Consider the following 19,989-nt stretch of genomic DNA (forward strand, 5'->3'; position numbering starts at 1 on the left):
AGCAACCGTGCATAGCAGATGTATGCTAAGGGCAGCATGGTGGCTCAGTGGTTAGCACTGCTGCCTTTCAGTGCTGGGGCCTTGGGTTCAAATCCCACTAAGGACAACAATACATAAAGTGTTATTATTATTATAATAACGTCAGCAGAGAGAACTGTGCTCGTGATGTCATCAGAGAGCATTCCAAAAAGAAAAGAATTTCCTCTGTAGTATTCAGCAGCTAATAAGTACAGGAAGGATTAAGATTTTTTAATAGAAGTAATTTACAAATCTGTTTAACTTTCTGGCACCAGTTGATTTAAAAGACAAAAGGTTTTCACCGGAGTACCCCTTTAAACAGATTTGTAAATCACTTCTATTAAAAAATCTTAATCCTTCCAGTACTTTTTAGGGGCTGTATACTAAAGAGAAATCCAAAAAAAGAAATGCATTTCCTGTGATGTCCTGACCACAGTGCTCTCTGCTGACCTCTGCTGTCCATTTTAGGAACTGTCCAGAGAAGCAAATGTTTGCTATGGGGATTTTCTCCAGTTCCTAAAATGGACAGCAGAGGTCAGCAGAGAGCACTGTGGTCAGGACATCACAGGAAATGCATTTCTTTTTTTGGATTTCTCTTTAGTATACAGCCCCTAAAAAGTACTGGAAGGATTAAGATTTTTTAATAGAAGTGATTTACAAATCTGTTTAACTTTCTGGCACCAGTTGATTTAAAAACAAAAAAGTTTTCCACAGTATTACCCCCTTAAGGTTTTCTTCAGTTTATAGCACAAATTGTCTTATAATGGCGCAACAGAAACGCGTGATGTTTCCACTTTCTGACTGCAATCTGGTCTGTTCTTACATTTTGGATGTGACTGGTACACTTTGGCACAAAGTGGCAATCTGCGGAAATCAGAATATAATAAACCTAGCAGAATAAGAAATTAAAGGGATATTCCAGCCTTAGGAATCTCTCTGATCACAGGGGTCCCACCAGTGGGACCCCCGAGATCTCCGCGCAACACCCGGCATTCTGTGCCGGGCACTGCTTCCGAGGGGGCGTGGCTGTGACGTCACGACCCCTCCATTCATGTCTATAAGAGGGGGTGTGACGGCCGCCACGTCCCCTCCCATAGACAATAATGAAGGGGGCGTGACATGACGTCATGAAGGGATAAGAGGTCTAAGGCCGGAATACCCCTTCCCAAATGTGTCGTGATGCGCCTGGCGCATATCAGAAGCGCGTAAATAAAGCATAAATGCGACATGCGTAAAAGCTTCAGAACAAAAACATGGCGTAATCACAAATGTAAGTAAACCCCATACACTGGTGTTTCCCAACCAGTGTGCCTCCAGCTGTTGCAAAACTACAACTCCCAACATGCATGGTCAGCCAAAGCCTCTCCGGCCATGCTGGGAGTTGTAGTTTTGCAACAGTTGGAGGCAAACTGCCCGGGAGACACTGTTCCAGCTGTTGCAAAACTACAACTCCCAGCATGCCCAGACAGCCGTTGGCTGTCTGGGCATGCTGGGAGTTGTAGTTTTGCAACAGCTGGAGGCCCCCCCGGATGGGAAACACCGCCATACACATTGCAGATCCGTTATACGATGATGTCCTTTCTGGTTCTTCCTTCCATGTAATCTTGGGTTCATCTTATCACTCAGTGCTCCCTATAATGTGACAGATGGGGTGAAGGGTCCGGGACCCCCGGTGATTATCATCTGATATTGATGGTGGGATCTGCGCGTACATTATTCTCCTAACACAACCCATTACTCATGGCTGTGTCTGGACTGAGATATCGAGTGATCCATCTTATATGTCACAGGTTCCTTTGGGATTCAGAACGCAGTGGAGGCTCCATCACCGCCGGAGATGGCCGGCTTCTTAGATGCGCAGAGCTTGGCCGGCGTGCTGGAGAAATACGGAGTCGACTTAAAGCTGCTCAGTGTATCGCAGCTGGACCAACTATCCTTCCTTCTCCAAATGCTGAATGATGCCCCCCAGTACCAAGGTGAGAAGGGCACAGAGTTCATAGGTCATGAGTATAATGCTAGGAATACAGTAAAGACTGACACGAACACAGTGTTTTCCAAACAGCGTTCCTCCAGCTGTTGCAAAACCACAACTCCTAGCATGCCTAGCATGCTGGAAGTTGTAGTTTTGCAACAGCTGGAGGCACACTGTTTAGAAAACACTGCACTAGCACCATCACAGCAGCAGGAGATGAGGATTAGGTAGTGTCTCTAGAAGTGTTTCTCAACCAGGGTGCCTCCAGCTGTTGCAATGCTACAACTCCCAGCATGCAGCACAGCCAAAGTCTGTCCTGGCATGCTGGGAGTTGTAGTTCTGCGATAGCCGTAGGCAGCCTGGTTGGGAAACACTTATCTATATAAGGCTGGGTTCACACCACGTTTTTGCCATACTGTTTTCAATAAGTTTTTCGAGAGAAAACCGTATGGCAAAAAAAAACAAACTTATGGAACCGTATGGGAAAAAGTAAACCGTATGCGTTTTTAAACCGTATACAGTTTTTAAAAGTGCATACAGTTCCGTCCGTTTTTATAAAAAAAAATAAAAACATATGTTTTTGAAAATTTTGTCCATTTTTAATGGGAGGGGTGTTGGGTGGGGACTTTAGGGTGCAAATGCGCATGTGCAAAGTAAAAACCGTATACGGTTTCCTGTATGGAACCGTATACATGTGCGTTTTCCATTGACGTCCATGTAAAAAAAAAAACGTATGCGATTGCAGTAAGGTTTTTAAACCGGAGACAAAACCGTGGTTGACGGAACCGTATGCACTTTTAAAAACAGTATAAGGTTTATAAACGCATAGGGGTTACTTTTCCCATACAATTCCATTCGGTTTTTTTGCCATACGGTTTTCTTCAGAAAAAGTGATTGAAAACAGTACGGCAAAAACGTGATGTGAACCCGGCCTAATGCAGGATGTATAGGAAGTCACGTGATCGAAAAATTTGTGCCATTTGTCTGCAACTTGCTGTCGCGCAACTTTCTTGCAGTTGGGATGTAAAAGTGAAAAAAAGTATTTGCAGATAATACATTGCAGTCGATACATGCGACTTGCAACCTTGAACCTGAAATCCATCAAATTTGGATTCCGAGCGTCTATCAGTGCATCATTTGGCAATCATTAAATATGATTTTTATGTCTCACAATTGTGTTGCCATGTTGCCCTAGCGTTAAAAGAGTACCTGTCAGGATCTTGTTACATTTTATAATCCTCCCAGTTCACTGCCCCCATCATGATAAACCACCCCCGGCCTTTATTTTTATTATTTGTTAGTTTTCTCCCTTGATATCGCTCTGTATTTTCTGCTCAGTCAGATTCACAGACTGGGAAGGGGCGTTCCCCAGCAGTCGTGACATCATCTGAAGCCATACAGGGAGAACTTCCTCCTTCACTCTGCTACACAGCCCAGAGCAGTTCAGTGTGAGATGAGCTATGATTGGATAAGGCTGCACACACACCCCTCAGCATCTTCTGATTTTGAACTTCTGCCAGGCCAGCAGGAGTCCAAAGTCTGTGCAAGAGATGGGGGGCAAATGTGCTGTGGACAAGTAGGGAGACACCTAGTGGCAGTTTTTTAAACACAAATAAAACAGAAAACTTCATTTTTTAAAACCAACAACATTAGAAATATTTTTTATTTACCATAAGGAGTGCAATAGCAAAAATTATTTTTAATGAGAGTTACCATTTAAAAAAATAAGATGATCTTGGTAAGAAATATGTAACTTGGGGTAAAAATTAGATTTACATACCATTGAAGAGTTATCGAAATTCGGATGAAAACTCTAAGGACTGATGTGTCATTTGTTGGGTTTGCAGGAACAAGAAATGGAGACAGGAGCCTGCCGAAACAAGTGAGTACGGTTTTATCATACTGTCATTTATTGTATGCAGGGGCTTAGCTATAGATCACTGGTCTCCAAACTGTGGATGTTGCAGAACTACAACTCCCAGCATGTCCGGATAGCCAACTGTTGCAAAACAACAACTCCCAGCATGCCCGAACATCTGTTGGCTGTCTCGGTATGTGGGGAGTCATGGTTTTGCAACAATTTGGAGACCTAGGTTATATATAAGGCAGTGTTTCCCAACCAGGGTGCTTCCAGCTGTTGCAAAACTACAACTCCCAGCATGCCAAGACAGCCTTTGGCTGTTTTCAACAAAATCTGCTGAATTTGGCACAGATGTTCTGCTGCGAATCTCGAAGCAGAAATGCTGCAGATTTTCCACTGGCAAAAAAATCTGCAGCATTTCCGCTTCGAGATCTGCAGCATCTGTGCCAAATTCAGCAGATTTTGTTGAACCCAGGGAAGCTGGGTGATTTCACTGTGATAGATTTGTCACACAGCTTTCCCAGATTAAACTTGTAACTGATGGAATTCAATAGCTGATCCTCTTATTTTAAGTTGTATTCCCCACTTTTTTGGAAAGCTGGGTGGATTTTTGTTTTCCTTGCAATGCATTATCCAACTTTTCTATAGACCCGATCAGTATATTTATGAAGTTATGCAGGGATATGGGCCCAGGGTTATCGCTAGGCAGATGCTGGAGATTTAGAGAGCTTGGTGTGGTTATTTAAAGGGGTATTTCGGCTTTATGCATCTTAACACCTAGTCTTATCCATAGCCACGCCCCTAGTGACGTCACGCCATGCCCCTCCATTCATGTCTATGGGAGGGGGCGTGGTGTGACATCACTAGGGGCGTGGCCATGACATCACGTCCCCGCCTTGGAGGCAGTGCCCGGCACAGAATACCGGGGGCTGCACCAAGATCTCGGGGGTCCCCAGCGGCGGGACCCCTGCGATCATACATCTTATCCCCTATCCTTTGAATAGGGGATAATATGTATAAAGCCGAGATACCCCTTTAAGAAAACATGGTGATATTAGGGCCGTCTTTGATGTCTATTTTTTCAGTGATATGTGTTCTTCTGTCTTTCAGATCTCAGAAGGAGACATGCAGCATTCCTCTGGGGCTCAGCCGCCATTCCCAGCTCCGGACATTGTCCCTAAGGACGTCTCTCCAGCCTCTGTGGCACTTAACGCTGATCATCAGGACCTCATGAGCGCCACCCCCGCCTCTATCACCACCCACCTGGCACCAGACGCACAGACAATGGGAGAGCAACAAGCTCGACTGCTGGCCGCCATCCACGAAGGGTCACAGAGGAAAAGTTCTCAGGACGCTGGGGGGAAGCCTGATGATTCTGAGCAGAAAAGCCAAGAAGCTACAGAAGACTATGGATACATCCTCACCGATCAGAAGTAAGTGCCGGTGACATCACACAGGCGCGAGGCCTGGGGGGGGAGTGGCTATCAGGCTCTCTTCACATGGTCGAATTTCCGGCCGGAGATTCTGTAGGCAGCAAGCCTCTACTAGGACCGCTCGGAAATGCACCCTCTCCATAGACAGCAATGCGTTTCAGAGCGGATTCCACCAAGGCGGTGTTGCAAAACTACAACTCCCAGCATGCCCGGACAGCCTTTGGCTGTCCGGGCATTCTGGGAGTTGTAGTTTTGCAGCCTGAAATTTCAAATTCCGTGCCAGATGTCCCTGATGCAGAAATTCTGCCGTGTGCATGGTGCAGCAGAATCCCATTGAAAACATTTGAATTTCAAAGCTGAATTTTTGTGCCCGATTCTGCCTTGTGAATGGGGCCTAAGAGGAAAGGAAACTTCCAAAAACTTTAGGCAACTGATTGCTAAGGAGCGAGTCCTTTATAAAATCTAAAATGACCATTTATAGGATATTTATCCTTTTACAATTTTGTGGCATTTTATATGTTTGAATCTGTCTGGTTCCAGGTGCTGAGACTCCTTCCTATGACTTAAAGAGTACCTGTCAAGATCTCGTAAAATTTTTTAATCCTCCCAGGTCACTGCCCCCATCATGATAAACCACCCCCGGCCTTTATTTTTATTATTTGTTAGTTTTCTACCTTGATAGTGCTCTGTATTTTCTGCTCAGTCTCAGTCAGATTCACAGACTGGGAAGGGGCGTTCCCCAGCAGGCGTGACATCATCTGAAGCCATACAGGGGAGAACTTCCTCCCTCACTCTGCTACACACAGCCCAGAGCAGTTCAGTGTGAAATGAGCTATGATTAGCTAAGACTGCACCCACCCCCCCTTAGCACTCCAGACTGCATTTCCTGATTTTGGACTTCTGCCAGGCCAGCAGGAGTCCAAAGTCTGTGCAAGAGATGGGGGAAATGTGCTCTGGACAAGTAGGGAGACACCCTGTTGCAGCTTTTTTAAATACAAATAAAAAACATAGAAAACTAAAAAAAAAAAATTTTCTTAAACAAACTATACTAGAAAGATTTTTTATTTACCATAATGAGTGTCTTAGCAAAAAATAGTTTAAATAACAGTGCCCATTTAAAGAAGTACTCCGCTTATATAGTACAGCATAGGCTACTATAGGAGAATAATGTAGAGGTTCTTGTGTATGCCTTGTGCTCACCTGTTTTATTGGACACAATTCCATTTCTGAAATTATTTCCCATGAATCCTCAGGCTTTGCAGAGAGAAGGTGTGGAGTCTGATCACTGTATCTGGTCATCTAGTTAGGCTGCCTTTGCTGGAGGTCATGCAGGTGAGCTGATTAGACTCATAAATGGGTTGTGAGCAGTTCACATTATGTGCAGTTTTGATGTATTTTTTCATTCATAGTGAATTTTTTTAGAGAAATATTGCCATGAGGTGAAATTGATTTGACTTATAATCAGAAGTCTTTGGGTACGTTCACACGGACGAATCCGCAGCATAAAATACGCCGATAATGGACCCCTAAATTGTGCCTCAAGCTGTGTCTGCTCGTAGTAGCTATCCTCCGCCACGAGCAGACACAATGCGCTCATGCGCATTGTACTCGCACACATCGCGGCCGCTGCCTGAGCTAGGCTGAGAGCAACTACGATGTGTGCGAGTGCGCATGACGACTCGCACATCGTAGTGTTTCTGCTCGTAGCGTCCGATTGCCGCTATGAGCAGGCACAGTGGAGGCACAATGTAGGGGTCGATCGTCGGCGGATCCGCAGCGTATTTTACACATTTTTACTGTGTTTTGGCTACCATTTTCCAAAATCAGTAATATACAGATAGAGCTGAAGGGGAGGTGTATAACTACTATATATCCTGATCACATAGAAATAGCAGCAGCAGTATACAGATAGAGCTGGAGGGGAGGTGTTTACCTACTATATCCTGATCCCATAAAGAATAGCAGCAGCAGTATACAGATAGAGCTGGAGGGGAGGTGTATACAGATAGAGCTGGAGGGGAGGTGTATACCAACTATATATCCTGATCCCATAGAGAGAGAGCTGGGAGGGGAGGTGTATATCTAGTATATATACTGATCCTATAGAGTTAGCAGGAGCGATTTTATAGGTCATTATGTCGCATTTGTGAGACCCAAAAGTTGTTTTTAATAACAGTAACTCTTTACAAACATGCCGTAAAAAAACTGACGTGTGAACAAAACCTTAAGTGTGTTGGTCTCAGTTCCCATTATGAGCGGTTTTGATGTGTTTTGAGAAATTTAGCAAAAGCAATTTGACCTATAATAACAATTGAAGGTGTTTTATGGAGATCTGAAGCCTTAAAGGGGTTAACCAGGAAAAAACTTTTTTTTTATATATCAACTGGCTCCAGAAAGTTAAACAGATTTGTAAATTACTTCTATTAAAAAATCTTAATCCTTTCAGTACTTATGAGCTTCTGAAGTTAAGGTTGTTCTTTTCTGACTAAGTGCTCTCTAATGACACGTGTCTCGGGAACCGCCCAGTTTAAAAGAGGTTTGCTATGGGGATTTGTTTCTAAACTGGGCGGTCTCCGAGACACGTGTCATCAGAGAGCACTTAGTCAGAAAAGAACAACCTTAACTTCAGAAGCTCATAAGTACTGAAAGGATTAAGATGTTTTAATAGAAGTAATTTACAAATCTGTTAAACTTTCTGGAGCCAGTTGATATATATAAAAAAGTTTTTTCCTGGATAACCCCTTTAAGGCTTCAGATCTCCATAAAACACCTTCAATTGTTATTATAGGTCAAATTGCTTTTGCTAAATTTCTCAAAACACATCAAAACCGCTCATAATGGGAACTGAGACCAACCCACTTATGATTCTAATTATTTCATCTGGGTTAACTGCAGCCTAATTAGATGACCAGGTGCAGTGATGAGACCCACACCCTCTCTCTGCAAAGCCAGGGAATTCTTGGGAAATGTAGGCAGCATTAGGAAACATTTCAGTGTTCACTTCAAATCAGTTTGGCTGAAAACTCCATGCCTGCCACATCAGCTAAAACAGGTAAGCACAAGGCATACACAAGAACCTCTACATTATTCTATAATAATATCCTGTAATGCACTGTAAAAGAGACTGATATAAGTGCCATCATTACTATGTATATCCTCTTGGTTTCATACCCTTCCCCCTTTATATGAATGTATCTTCTACCTAATAAATATTGCAGAGGGAATATCATGCCCAATAAATGTCACTTTCACCTCACCCGGGCCTTGTACGAGCGGTACATACTGTCCAGATTGTGAACTGCCGGGCGCAGCAGAATCAGATGATGAGAGTCAATAAGTGTAATTGCTGTAATTTTATGCAATTATTCCCGAGCAGCGCCAAGGAGTGTACTGACTGCGCCAGGGAACACGGGCAGGCTGGAGGAGGGGGTGGTGGGGGGTACAGAGATTATTCATGTCCAAATGTAAAGGAACCGAAGGAAAAATCACCGCAGTCTGCAACAGTGACAGATATAACGTACACATAAGACATGGTGGACATATGTACAGGGAGAATGCTAAGAGGCCTCTAGGGGGCAGTATAGTGCGCTGAGGGACCTTTTTTTTTTTTTTTTTTTTTTTTTTTTAATTCATTCAAATAATTTAATTCAAATAATTCAAATAAATCTGCGGACACCATGCATATGAATGGAAGAGATGCAGAGACCCCCTCCTACCTAGCAGACATTAAAGGGGTACTCCGCAGAAAGAAAGAAAAATTAAATTAACTGGTGCCAGAAATTTAAACAGATTGTAAATTACTTCCATTTATAAATCTTAATCCTTCCAGTACTTATCCGCTGCTGTATGCTCCACAGGAAGTTCTTTTCTTTTTGAAATATCCTTTCTGCCTGACCCACAGTGCTCTCTGCTGACACCTCTGTCCGTGTCAGGAACTGTCCAGAGTAGGAGCAAATCCCCAAAGCAAACCTATCCTACTCTAGACAGTTCCTGACACGGACAGAGGTGTCGGCGGAGAGCACTGTGGTCAGACAGAAAGGAAATTCAAAAAGAAAAGAACTTCCTGTGGAGCATACAGCAGCTGATAAGTACTGGAAGGATTAAGATTTTAAATAGAAGTCATTTACAAAACTATTTCACTTTCTGGCATCAGTTGATTTAAAAAAAAAAATGTTTTCCAACGGAGTACCCCTTTAAGGGCACATCCTATGTCTCTTGTTGATATACATGACATATGTATCAGTGTTTCCCAACCAGCCTGGACAGCCATGTCGTTTTGCAGCAGCTAGAGGCACAATGATTGGGAAATACTGCATTAAAGAACCAGGGGGCAATATAGTGCGCTGAGGGAACCATTTTTTTTTTTGAAAGAAAGCAGGCGGATATATCTGCGGACCCCATGCATATGAATGGAAGAGATGCTGAGACCCCCTCCTACCTAGCAGACATTTAGGGCTCATCCTATGTCTCTTGTTGGAATTTCCCATTAATTGTTGATAAACATGACATATGTATCAGTGTTTCCCAACCTGCCCGGACAGCCATGTAGTTTTGCAACAGCTAGAGGCACAATGATTGGGAAATACTGCATTAAAGGGGTACCCCACTGCTCAGCGTTTGGAACAAAATGTTTCGAACGCTGGAGCTCATGACATCGTAGCCCTGCCCCCTTGGGACATCACGCCCCGCCCCCTCAATGCAAGTCTATGGGAGGGGCGTGCACGCCCCTCCCATAGACTTGCAATGAGGGGGCGGGGTGTGATGTCACAAGGAGGCGGGGCTATGACATCATGAGCTCCCAGCGCCGGCTCCAGCATTCGGAACAGTTTGTTCCAAACGCTGAGCAGCGGAGTACAACTTTAAAGAACATAAAAACTACTGTCAGGGGGGGTCGGTCCAGACTACACTGACTACAACAGTGTTTCCCAACCAGGGTGTCCCCAGATGTGGCAAAACTACATCTCCCAGCATGCCCGGACAGCCTGCAACAGCCGAAGCCACACTGATTTACTGATTGAGAAATACAGCATTAAAGAACTTCTGTCTAGTTGGGGGGGGGGGGAGGGGGTTTATTCCAAACGCTGAGCAGCGGAGTACCCCTTTAAACAAAATAAAAACTACTGTCAGGGGGGGGGGGGCGGTCCACACTACACTGATTACAACAGTGGTGGTTCCCAATCAGTGCACATCTAGTTGTTGCAAAAACTACAACTCCAACCTAAAAAAGTCCTGTATACTGTGGTCTAAGTAAAATTGGGGAAAACCCAAAACAACAACTATATAACCTACAAATACGCCACTACAGCGTATAGGGTAAAGCCACTAAGAATAAAAATATATGTAATAAAATAAATAAATAAAAAATCTAATAAAACCAATAAACATCAAATTACTAAAATATATCATTTTTATTTAGACTACAAAATAAAGAGTACATATATCATACACAAATGAAGAAATAGTATATAGCTATATAGCATACATAAAAATGATAATAATCAATAGCGCAATTTGATAATGTGTATAATTAATTATAAATAAAATATAATATATAAGCATAAAAAATGCAAAAGATGACAGGGACGGGAAAAAAGATAAAAACAAAAAAGTGTAAATGCGGGGGTCAATTGATCACCAATGGATCATAAAAAACACCTGTTGCTATAAAATATGTGCGGATAGTAACAATATATATAACATAAAAAGTACCGTATATAACAGTGTGAAATGTATATCAAACACAAGTGTATATAAGGTGCAATGTGCGGCAAAAAAATATGTGTAAGATAAATGCAATAAATCAGTGCAAAAAGAACAAGACAAATAAAGTGCTGAGAGTAAAGGTGTCAGAATATATATACATGACCCCACATGTAAAAAGAAGGTAAATTCCACGTCCCTGCGATCACCTCCAACGCGTTTCACCACACATTGCACCTTATATACACTTGTGTTTGATATACATTTCACACTGTTATATACTTTTTATGTTATATATATTGTTACTATCCGCACATATTTTATAGCAACAGGTGTTTTTTATGATCCATTGGTGATGAATTGACCCCCGCATTTACACTTTTTTGTTTTTATCTTTTTTCCCGTCTCTGTCATCTTTTGCATTTTTTATGCTTATATATTATATTTTATTTATAATTAATTATACACATTATCAAATTGCGCTATTGATTATTATAATTTTTATGTATGCTATATAGCTATATACTATCTCTTCATTTGTGTATGATATATGTACTCTTTTTTTGTAGTCTAAATAAAAATTATATATTTTATTAGGCTGGGTCCACACTACGTTTTGTCCCATACGGGAGCGCATACGGCAGGGGGGAGCTAAAAGCTCGCGCTCCCGTATGTTACCGCATGCGCTCCCGTATGTCATTCATTTCAATGAGCCGACCGGAGTGAAACGTTCGGTCCGGTCGGCTCATTTTTGCGCCGTATGCGCTTTTACAACCGGACCTAAAACTGTGGTCAACCACGGTTTTAGGTCCGGTTGTAAAAGCGCATACGGCGCAAAAATGAGCCGACCGGACCGAACGTTTCACTCTGGTCGGCTCATTGAAATGAATGACATACGGGAGCGCATACGGTCACATACGGGAGCGCGAGGTTTTAGCTCCCCCCTGCCGTATGCGCTCCCGTATGGGACAAAACGTAGTGTGGACCCAGCCTTAATTTGATGTTTATTGGTTTTATTCGATTTTTTATTTATTTATTTTATTACATATATTTTTATTCTTAGTGGGTTTACCCTATACGCTGTAGTGGCGTATTTGTAGGGTATAAAAACTACAACTCCCAGCGTGCCCGGCTGTCCGGACATCCTGGGAGTTGTAGTTTTGCAACAGCTGGAGGTAAACTGGTTGGGAAACACTGCATTAAAAGGGCTCATTCACACGGAGGAATCCGCAGCGTATTTTACGCTGCGGATCCGCTGACGATGGACCCTACAATGTGTCTCCATATGTGCCTGCTCAGAGCGGCAATCCCTGCCCCCAGAGCTAGGCCTGAGATCAACCACGATGTGTGCGAGGAAACTGCGCATGGGCACAGCGACTCGCACATCGCAATGTGTCTTCTTGTAGCAGCTCCACTCTGAGCAGGCACATAAGGAGCCGGCCGGCTTCTTACATGACAGCGCGCTCAACCTATCACCAGCCGAGGCAGAACATCGCTGCGGCTGGTGATAGGCTGACGGCTGTCCGACGTTCCATTCCCTAGGAAGCGGGTCCGGATCGACGGGGGAGGTGAATTAAAGTTTATTTTGTTTACCTTTTGCAGCCCGGGCATAGGGATACAGCACAGTATAGAGTGTCAGCGCCGGAGGACGCAACAAACAGGAGGACCAGGAGGGCAGCGCTTGCGGGTGATATATATTTACCCCGATGGGGACAGCGCAGCGCTGGGCTGATAATTAATTTTTTTGGGGGGGGGGGGGGCGGGGGAAATAATGTTATATACCGAGGAACCGCCATAAGTTACAAAAATACCGTGATACACATATTTGGTCATACCGCCCAGTCCTACTGGAAGTAGTAGTTTTGTTACAGCTGGATATACACTGGTTGGGAAACACTGGGTTAGGCTGGGTTCACACCACGTTTTTCAAATACGGTTACCGTATATGGTTTTCCGCTAAAAAACGTATGGCAAAAACCGTATACAACCGTATGACTCCAAATTAAAATGTATACGGTTTTTCCCCGTACGGTTCTATCCGTTTGCATCAGTTTTTGCCAACGGTTTTGCTATTTTGTTGGAATTAGTTTTCCAGCAATTTAATAAAGTTACTATTGTTCTATTGAAATTCCAATCTGCGCATGTGTCAACTCCAAAAACGGATTAGAAAAACCGTATACAACCGTATTCTGAAATTCTGTGTACGGTTCTCATAGACAACAATGTTAAAAGAACCGCATACGGTTCGCATACGGTTTTCCAACCGGAGGCAAAAACGTGGTCGACAGCGTTTTTGCCTACGGTTGAAAAATCGGCAAAACCGTATCCGAGGCAAAACGGATGCAACCGTACACAACATTTGGAATACGGTTTACAATGCATTCTCTATGCATACGGTTTCGGATACGGTCGTATACGTTTTTTTTTGCGGAAAACCGTACACGGTTACCGTATTTGAAAGACGTGGTGTGAACCCAGCCTTAGAGAACAAGGCAAAGTGATCTAAAACAAAAGTCTCGTCGGCTGTCCGGGCATGCTGGGAGTTGTAGATTTGCAACAGCTGGAGGCACATTGTTTGGGAAACACTGATATGCACAGTATCTGACACATCTCCATTTTAGGATCACTATGGTTCCGGTTTGGTACATTTTGCTGATAAATACTTAAAGGGGTACGCCTTGCTCGGCGTTTGGAACAAACTGTTCCGAACGCTGGAGCCAGCGCCGGGAGCTCGTGACGTTATAGCCCCGCCCCCTCATGATGTCACGCCCGTCCCCTCAATGCAAGTCTATGGGAGGGGGCGTGACGGCTGTCACGCCCCCTCCCATAGACTTGCATTGAGGGGGCGGGCGTGACGTCATGAGGGGGCGGGGCTATGACATCACAAGCTCCAGCGGTCGGAACAGTTTGACTGTATGATGGATGATGGCTGTATACGCCATTATTACTATCCTGCCTACACGGAATAATTTAATATGTATATTCAATCGGATTATAGTAATACAGCTCCATGGGACAATGTTACTGCTCAATTACCATGGATGATATATAGACGATCACTAACTCACTGCTCGTTATTAGAGATGAGTGTACTTGCAGTAAATTCAATTCGTCACGAACTTCTCAGCTCAGCAGTTGATGCCTTTTCCTGCATAAATTAGTTCAGCTTTGCGGTGCTCCGGTGGGCTGGAAAAGGTGGATACAGTTCTAGGAAAGAGTCTCCTAGGACTGTATCCACCTTTTCCAGCCCACGGGAGCACCGGAAAGCTGAACTAATTTATGCAGGAAAAGTCAGCAACCGCCGAGCTGAGAAGTTCGTGACGAATCGAATTTACTGTAAGTTCGCTCATCTCTACTGGTTATCATCACAGCGAGCTGCAGCGGCCACTACAGGTAAAACATAGTATTACACCAGCCCATCTTTGTAATCTCCTTTTTGGCTAATAGAGTGGTTGCAGTACCCAATACTCAGATTTGTCTATATTTACTATGTAGTGGAAGAACCAGTTGCCCAGAATCATGGCTATAAGCTATATTCACACAGGAGATTTTAAAGAAAATCCATGGAAACTCGAGAATTTTAGTGAATAAAAAAAAAAAAAACGACACTTTTTTTTTTCTTTGGGAGGGGGGATATAAGTGGATTTTTACCCAGATTTTGAGGCAGATTTTTAAAATACAGCTGACATGACAAGTCAAGTTCACACAAATCTGCTTTAAAGGGGTACTCCCGTGGAAAACTTTTTTTTTTTTTAAATAAACTGGTGCCAGAGAGTTAAACAGATTTGTAAATTACTTCTATTAAAAAAATCTTAATCCTTCCAGTACTTTTTAGGGGCTGTATACTACAGAGGAAATGCTTTACTTTTTAGATTTTTCTGATGTCATGACCACAGTGCTCTCTGCTGACCTCTGCTGTCCATTTTAGGAACTGTCCAGAGAAGGAGAAAATCCCCATAAAAAAACATATGCTGCTCTGGACAGTTCCTAAAATGGACAGCAGAGGTCAGCAGAGAGCACTGTGGTCATGACATCAGAGAAATCTAAAAAGTAAAGCATTTCCTCTGTAGTATACAGCCTCTAAAAAGTACTGGAAGGGTTAAGATTTTTTAATAAAAGTAATTTACAAATCTGTTTAAATTTCTGGCACCAGTTGATTTAAAAATAAAAAAAGTTTTCCACGGGAGTACAACTTTAACCTCTTAAAGGGGTACTCCGCCCCTGGATATCTTATCCGCTATCCAAAGGATAGGAGATAACATGTCTGATCATGGGGGATAACATGTCTGGCTGTCCAGGCATGCTCGGTAGAGATGAGCGAACTTACAGTAAATTCGATTCGTCACAAACTTCTCGGCTCGGCGGTTGCTGCCTTTAGCCTGCATGAATGAGTTCAGCTTTCCGGTGCTCCGGTGGGCTGGAAAAGGTGGATACAATCCTAGGAGACTCTTTCCTAGGACTGTATCCACCTTTTCCAGCCCACCGGAGCACCTGAAAGCTGAACTCATTCCTGCAGGCTAAAGTCAAACCCTGAGCCGAGAAGTTCGTGACGAATCGAATTTACTGTAAGTTCGCTCATCTCTAATGCTGGGAGTTGTGGTTTTGCAACAGCTGGAGGCACCCTGGTTGGGAAACCCTGCCATAGACTGCGGAGCAGCGGAGCACCAATTCCTAATGATGTGTGTAACAGAGGGTCTCACATTTTTGTCCCGGGGCCCAATGTTTGCAGTGTATGGATATAGTTACATAATGCTGCAGATGACTGTGAACCTGAAATCATTCAACACAATGACCCAATAAGGACACTAAAGCTCCAAGAACATCTATGGGGGGTGGGGAGGTCACGTAACAATGGGAAGGGCCACAGCCCCGGGCTTACCTGCACCCCTCTGCCTTTCTCCGTAGGCCTCTGAGCCTGTATAATGGGTTACATCTCTTGGATTTCCTGGCCCGAAGCGTCCACTTGTCCATTTCCAGCTTCATCAACGTCAGGTGAGGAAGAACAATCTATCATTTTAGCTATAGACGAACAGTCATGGAAATAGGCACAAATAACTGGACCAGACAGTCAAGGCATGATATACATGTTCTCTAGACTGGATCTAGAGATGAGCGAATCCTTAAAGGGGTACTCCGGTGGAAAAGTTTTTTTTTTTAAATCAACTGGTGCCAGAAAGTTAAACATATTTGTAAATTTCTTCTATTAACAAATCTTAATCCTTCCAGTACTTATTAGCTGCTGAATACTACTGAGGAAATTCTTTTCTTTTTGGAACACAGAGCTCTCTGCTGACATCATGACCACAGTAGGAGTAGGAGAAAATCCCCATAGCAAACATATGCTGCTCTGGACTGTTCCTAAAATGGACAGAGATGTCAGCAGAGAGCACTGTGCTCGTGATGTCAGCAGAGAGCTCTGTGTTCCAAAAAGAAAATAATTTCCTCTGTAGTATTCAGCAGCTAATAAGTACTGGAAGGATTAAGATGTTTTAATAGAAGTCATTTACAAATCTGTTTAACTTTCTGGCACCAGTTGATTAAAAAAATAAAATAAAAAAATTCCACCGGAGTACCCCTTTGAAATTTCACAAATTCGAAAGGAGTTCTACAAGAACAGAAAAACAGAGCACATTTCTTTTAAAAACAGCATCACGCCTGTTCTCAGGTTCTGTGGGGTATTACAGCTTGGCTTCATTAAAGGGGTGCTCCGGTGTTATGAACATTTTGTTCAGAACGCTCAGAATCGGAGGACGTGATCGCCCCCCATGTGCCGTCAAGCCACGCCCCCTCCATTCATGTCTATGGGAGGTGGCATGTCGAAAGACACACCCCTTCCCATAAACATGAACGGAGGGAGCGTGGTGTGACATCATGAGGGGGCGTGGTAGTGATGTCACGACCACTGCCGCAGGAACCCGTGTTTGTTTAGAATGCTTGGTGCTGCGAGAGATGGCGGGGGGGCAGCAGCAGGACCCCCTCGATCAGACATCTTATGCCCTATCCATTGCATAGGAAATAAGATGTCTAGCAGCAGAGTACCCCTTTAACTTCAATGGAACTGAGCTGCAATATCATACAGCCTGATGACAGGGACGTTTTTTGGAAGAAATCAGCTCTGTTTTTCTATTCCTGGATAACCCATTAAAGGAAAACGGTCACCTGTGGATACATCGGGTTATAGTGCAGGTGAAAAGGAGACCAATGCGGGGTCCTGCAGCCGGAACCACGGAGGTCCCCCTCGTTCAGCTCTGACTTGCGCTCGGGAGGTGGGCCCCCTGCCTGGATTTAAATATTCCTAAGCACTGGTCACGTGAGCGTTTGTGCCTACTGAGCGCTCACGTGACCAACGCTTATGAATATTTAAATCCAGCCAGCGGGCCCGCCTCCAGAGCGCAAGTCAGAGCTGAACGAGGGGGACCTCCGGAGGATCGGGGTTCCGGACTGCAGGTAGGTATAGCAGTCCGAGACCCCGCATCGGTCTCCCATTCACCTGCACCATAACCCAATGTATCCAGTTATAGTGCGGGTGAACAGATGACCGTTTTCCTTTAAAGGGGTACTCCGGCCCCAAGACATCTTATCCCCTATCCAAAGGATAGGGGATAAGATGTCTGATCGGGGGGGTCCCGCCGCTGGGGACCCCGCAATCTAACATGCAGCACCCACCTGTAAGCATTGCAGGAAGCGCTGGAGGATCTCAGTGTTATGCCTCCCGACCACGGGGACGGAGTATCGTGATGTCACTACTCCGCCCCATGTGACGTCACACTCTGCCCTCTCAATGCAAGTCTATAGACTTGCATTGAGGGGGCGGGGCGTGATGTGACACGGGAGCAGAGTAGTGACATCACGATACTCCGTCCCCGTGGTCGGGAGGCATAACACTGAGATCCTCCAGCGCTTCCTGCAATGCTTACAGGTGGGTGCTGCATGTTAGATTGCGGGGGTCCCCAGCGGCGGGACCCCCCCGATCAGACATCTTATCCCCTATCCTTTGGATAGGGGATAAGATGTCTTGGGGCCGGAGTACCCCTTTAATCTTCCTACATAAGACAATGGAGGTTGAAATAAGGATCTGTATTAAAGGGGTTATCCAGGAAAAAAATATTTTTTATATATCAACTGGCTCCAGAAAGTTAAACCGATTTGTAAATGACTTCTATTAAAAAAAATCTTAATCCTTTCAGTACTTATTAGCAGCTGAAGTTGAGTTGTTCTTTTCTGTCTAAGTGCTCTCTGATGACACCTGTCTCGGGAACCGCCCTGTTTAGAAGCAAATCCCCATAGCAAATCTCTTCTACTCTGTGCAGTTCCCAAGACAAGCAGAGATGTCAGCAGAGAGCACTGTTGCCAGACAGAAAACAACAACTCAACTTCAGCAGCTGATAATTATTGAAAGGATTAAGATTTTTTTAATAGAAGTAATTTACAAATCTGTTTAACTTTCTGGAGCCAGTTGATATAAAAAAAAAAAGGTTTTTCCTGGAATACTCATTTAAAGATTGACAAAATACATTTTCACACATTCGCTCATCCCCTGATGCAGTCCAAATGGAAATGATCTGACCTATCGATCTATTGTAAACTTATTCTTAAGATAACCATGAAAATGTACCTGTCATGTAAAAAAACAACAACTTTGACTTAATGGCTGAAATCCATACCGATCAGGAGAACGAGGAAAAGCGTGCGTAGTGCGCTTCACTCCTTAACTCGCAGGGATCTCCATCCTGCAGCCCCATTGTCTGCATGGGCCGTCCAGAGAAGCTGGACAGAGATCGTTGTGAGTTGGGGAGCGAAGCGCACTGCTGCACCCTTCACTCCACCAGTTCTTCTGATCAGCTGATTAAAACTTTTGACATGTCAAAAAATAATAATTTAAATGGCCTATACACTTTAAAGCATTAAAGGGGTACTCCCTTGGAATTTTTTTTTTTTTTTTAAATAAACTGGTGCCAGAAAGTGAAACAGATTTGAAAATTACTTCTATTAAAAAATCTCAATCCTTTCAGTACTTTTTAGGGGCTGTATACTACAGAGGAAATGCTTTACTTTTTAGATTTCTCTGATGTCATGTCCACAGTGCTCTCTGCTGACCTCTGCTGTCCATTTTAGGAACTGTCCAGAGAAGGAGAATATCCCCATAGAAAACATATGCTGCTCTTGACAGTTTCTAAAATGGACAGCAGAGGTCAGCAGAGAACACTGTGGTCATGATGTCAGAGAAATCTAAAAAGTAAAGCATTTCCTCTGTAGTATACAGCCTCTAAAAAGTAGTGGAAGGGGTTATCCAGGAAAAAACTTTTTTTTTTTTATATATCAACTGGCTCCAGATAGTTAAACAGATTTGTAAAGTGCTTCTATTAAAAAATCTTAATCCTTTCAGTACTTATGAGCTTCTGAAGTTAAGGTTGTTCTTTTCTCTCTGATGACACGTGTCTCGGGAACCGCCCAGTTTAGAAGAGGTTTGCTATGGGGATTTGCTTCTAAACTGGGCGGTTCCCGAGACAAGTGTCATCAGAGAACACTTAGACAGAAAAGAACAACTCAACTTCAGAAGCTCATAAGTACTGAAAGGATTAAGATTTTTTAATATGTCATTTACAAATCTGTTTAACTTTCTGGCACCAGTTGATTAAAAAAGTTTTCCACGGGAGTACCCCTTTAATATACTTTTTTTTACATATTGTTTTTTTCCCAGTGCATCAGAAATAAGAAAAAATGAAACTTTGCAAGTAATCTTGATTAAAAATCTGCTATTGCTTTGTGTATTCAGCTTATGGGTAGACTTATGTGTCTCTATAGTTACAGACTACAAACAAACCCCATGTGTAGTCTGATTCAGCAGTCTTGTCTTCCCCGTTCTGTTCCCTGTTTGCCAAAGCTTAAAGGGGTACTCCGGAGGGGGAAAAAAACTTTTTTTTTTTCTTTTAAATCAACTGGTGCCAGAAAGATTAACAGATTTCTAAATTATCTCTTTTAAAAAAATCTTAATCCTTCCAGTA

At 43.5% G+C, this 19,989-nt stretch overlaps 1 protein-coding gene across 2 annotated transcripts in view; it reads left to right on the forward strand.

The window, feature by feature from the left end:
• PTPRN (protein tyrosine phosphatase receptor type N) overlaps positions 1 to 19,989 on the forward strand; it is a 114,954-nt gene that overhangs the window by 45,301 nt on the left and 49,664 nt on the right. The window contains exons 7-10 of one of the 2 annotated variants that reach the window (XM_056534275.1): positions 1,809 to 1,994; positions 3,838 to 3,872; positions 4,962 to 5,284; positions 15,890 to 15,976. In XM_056534275.1, the coding sequence (XP_056390250.1) occupies positions 1,809 to 1,994; positions 3,838 to 3,872; positions 4,962 to 5,284; positions 15,890 to 15,976 (631 nt within the window). The remainder of the gene's footprint in view (positions 1 to 1,808; positions 1,995 to 3,837; positions 3,873 to 4,961; positions 5,285 to 15,889; positions 15,977 to 19,989) is intronic. The other variant, XM_056534276.1, reaches the window with a different exon arrangement.

This window comes from Hyla sarda, chromosome 8, assembly GCF_029499605.1.
Source record: "Hyla sarda isolate aHylSar1 chromosome 8, aHylSar1.hap1, whole genome shotgun sequence".
In the NCBI taxonomy this organism is placed as follows: Eukaryota; Metazoa; Chordata; class Amphibia; order Anura; family Hylidae; genus Hyla; species Hyla sarda.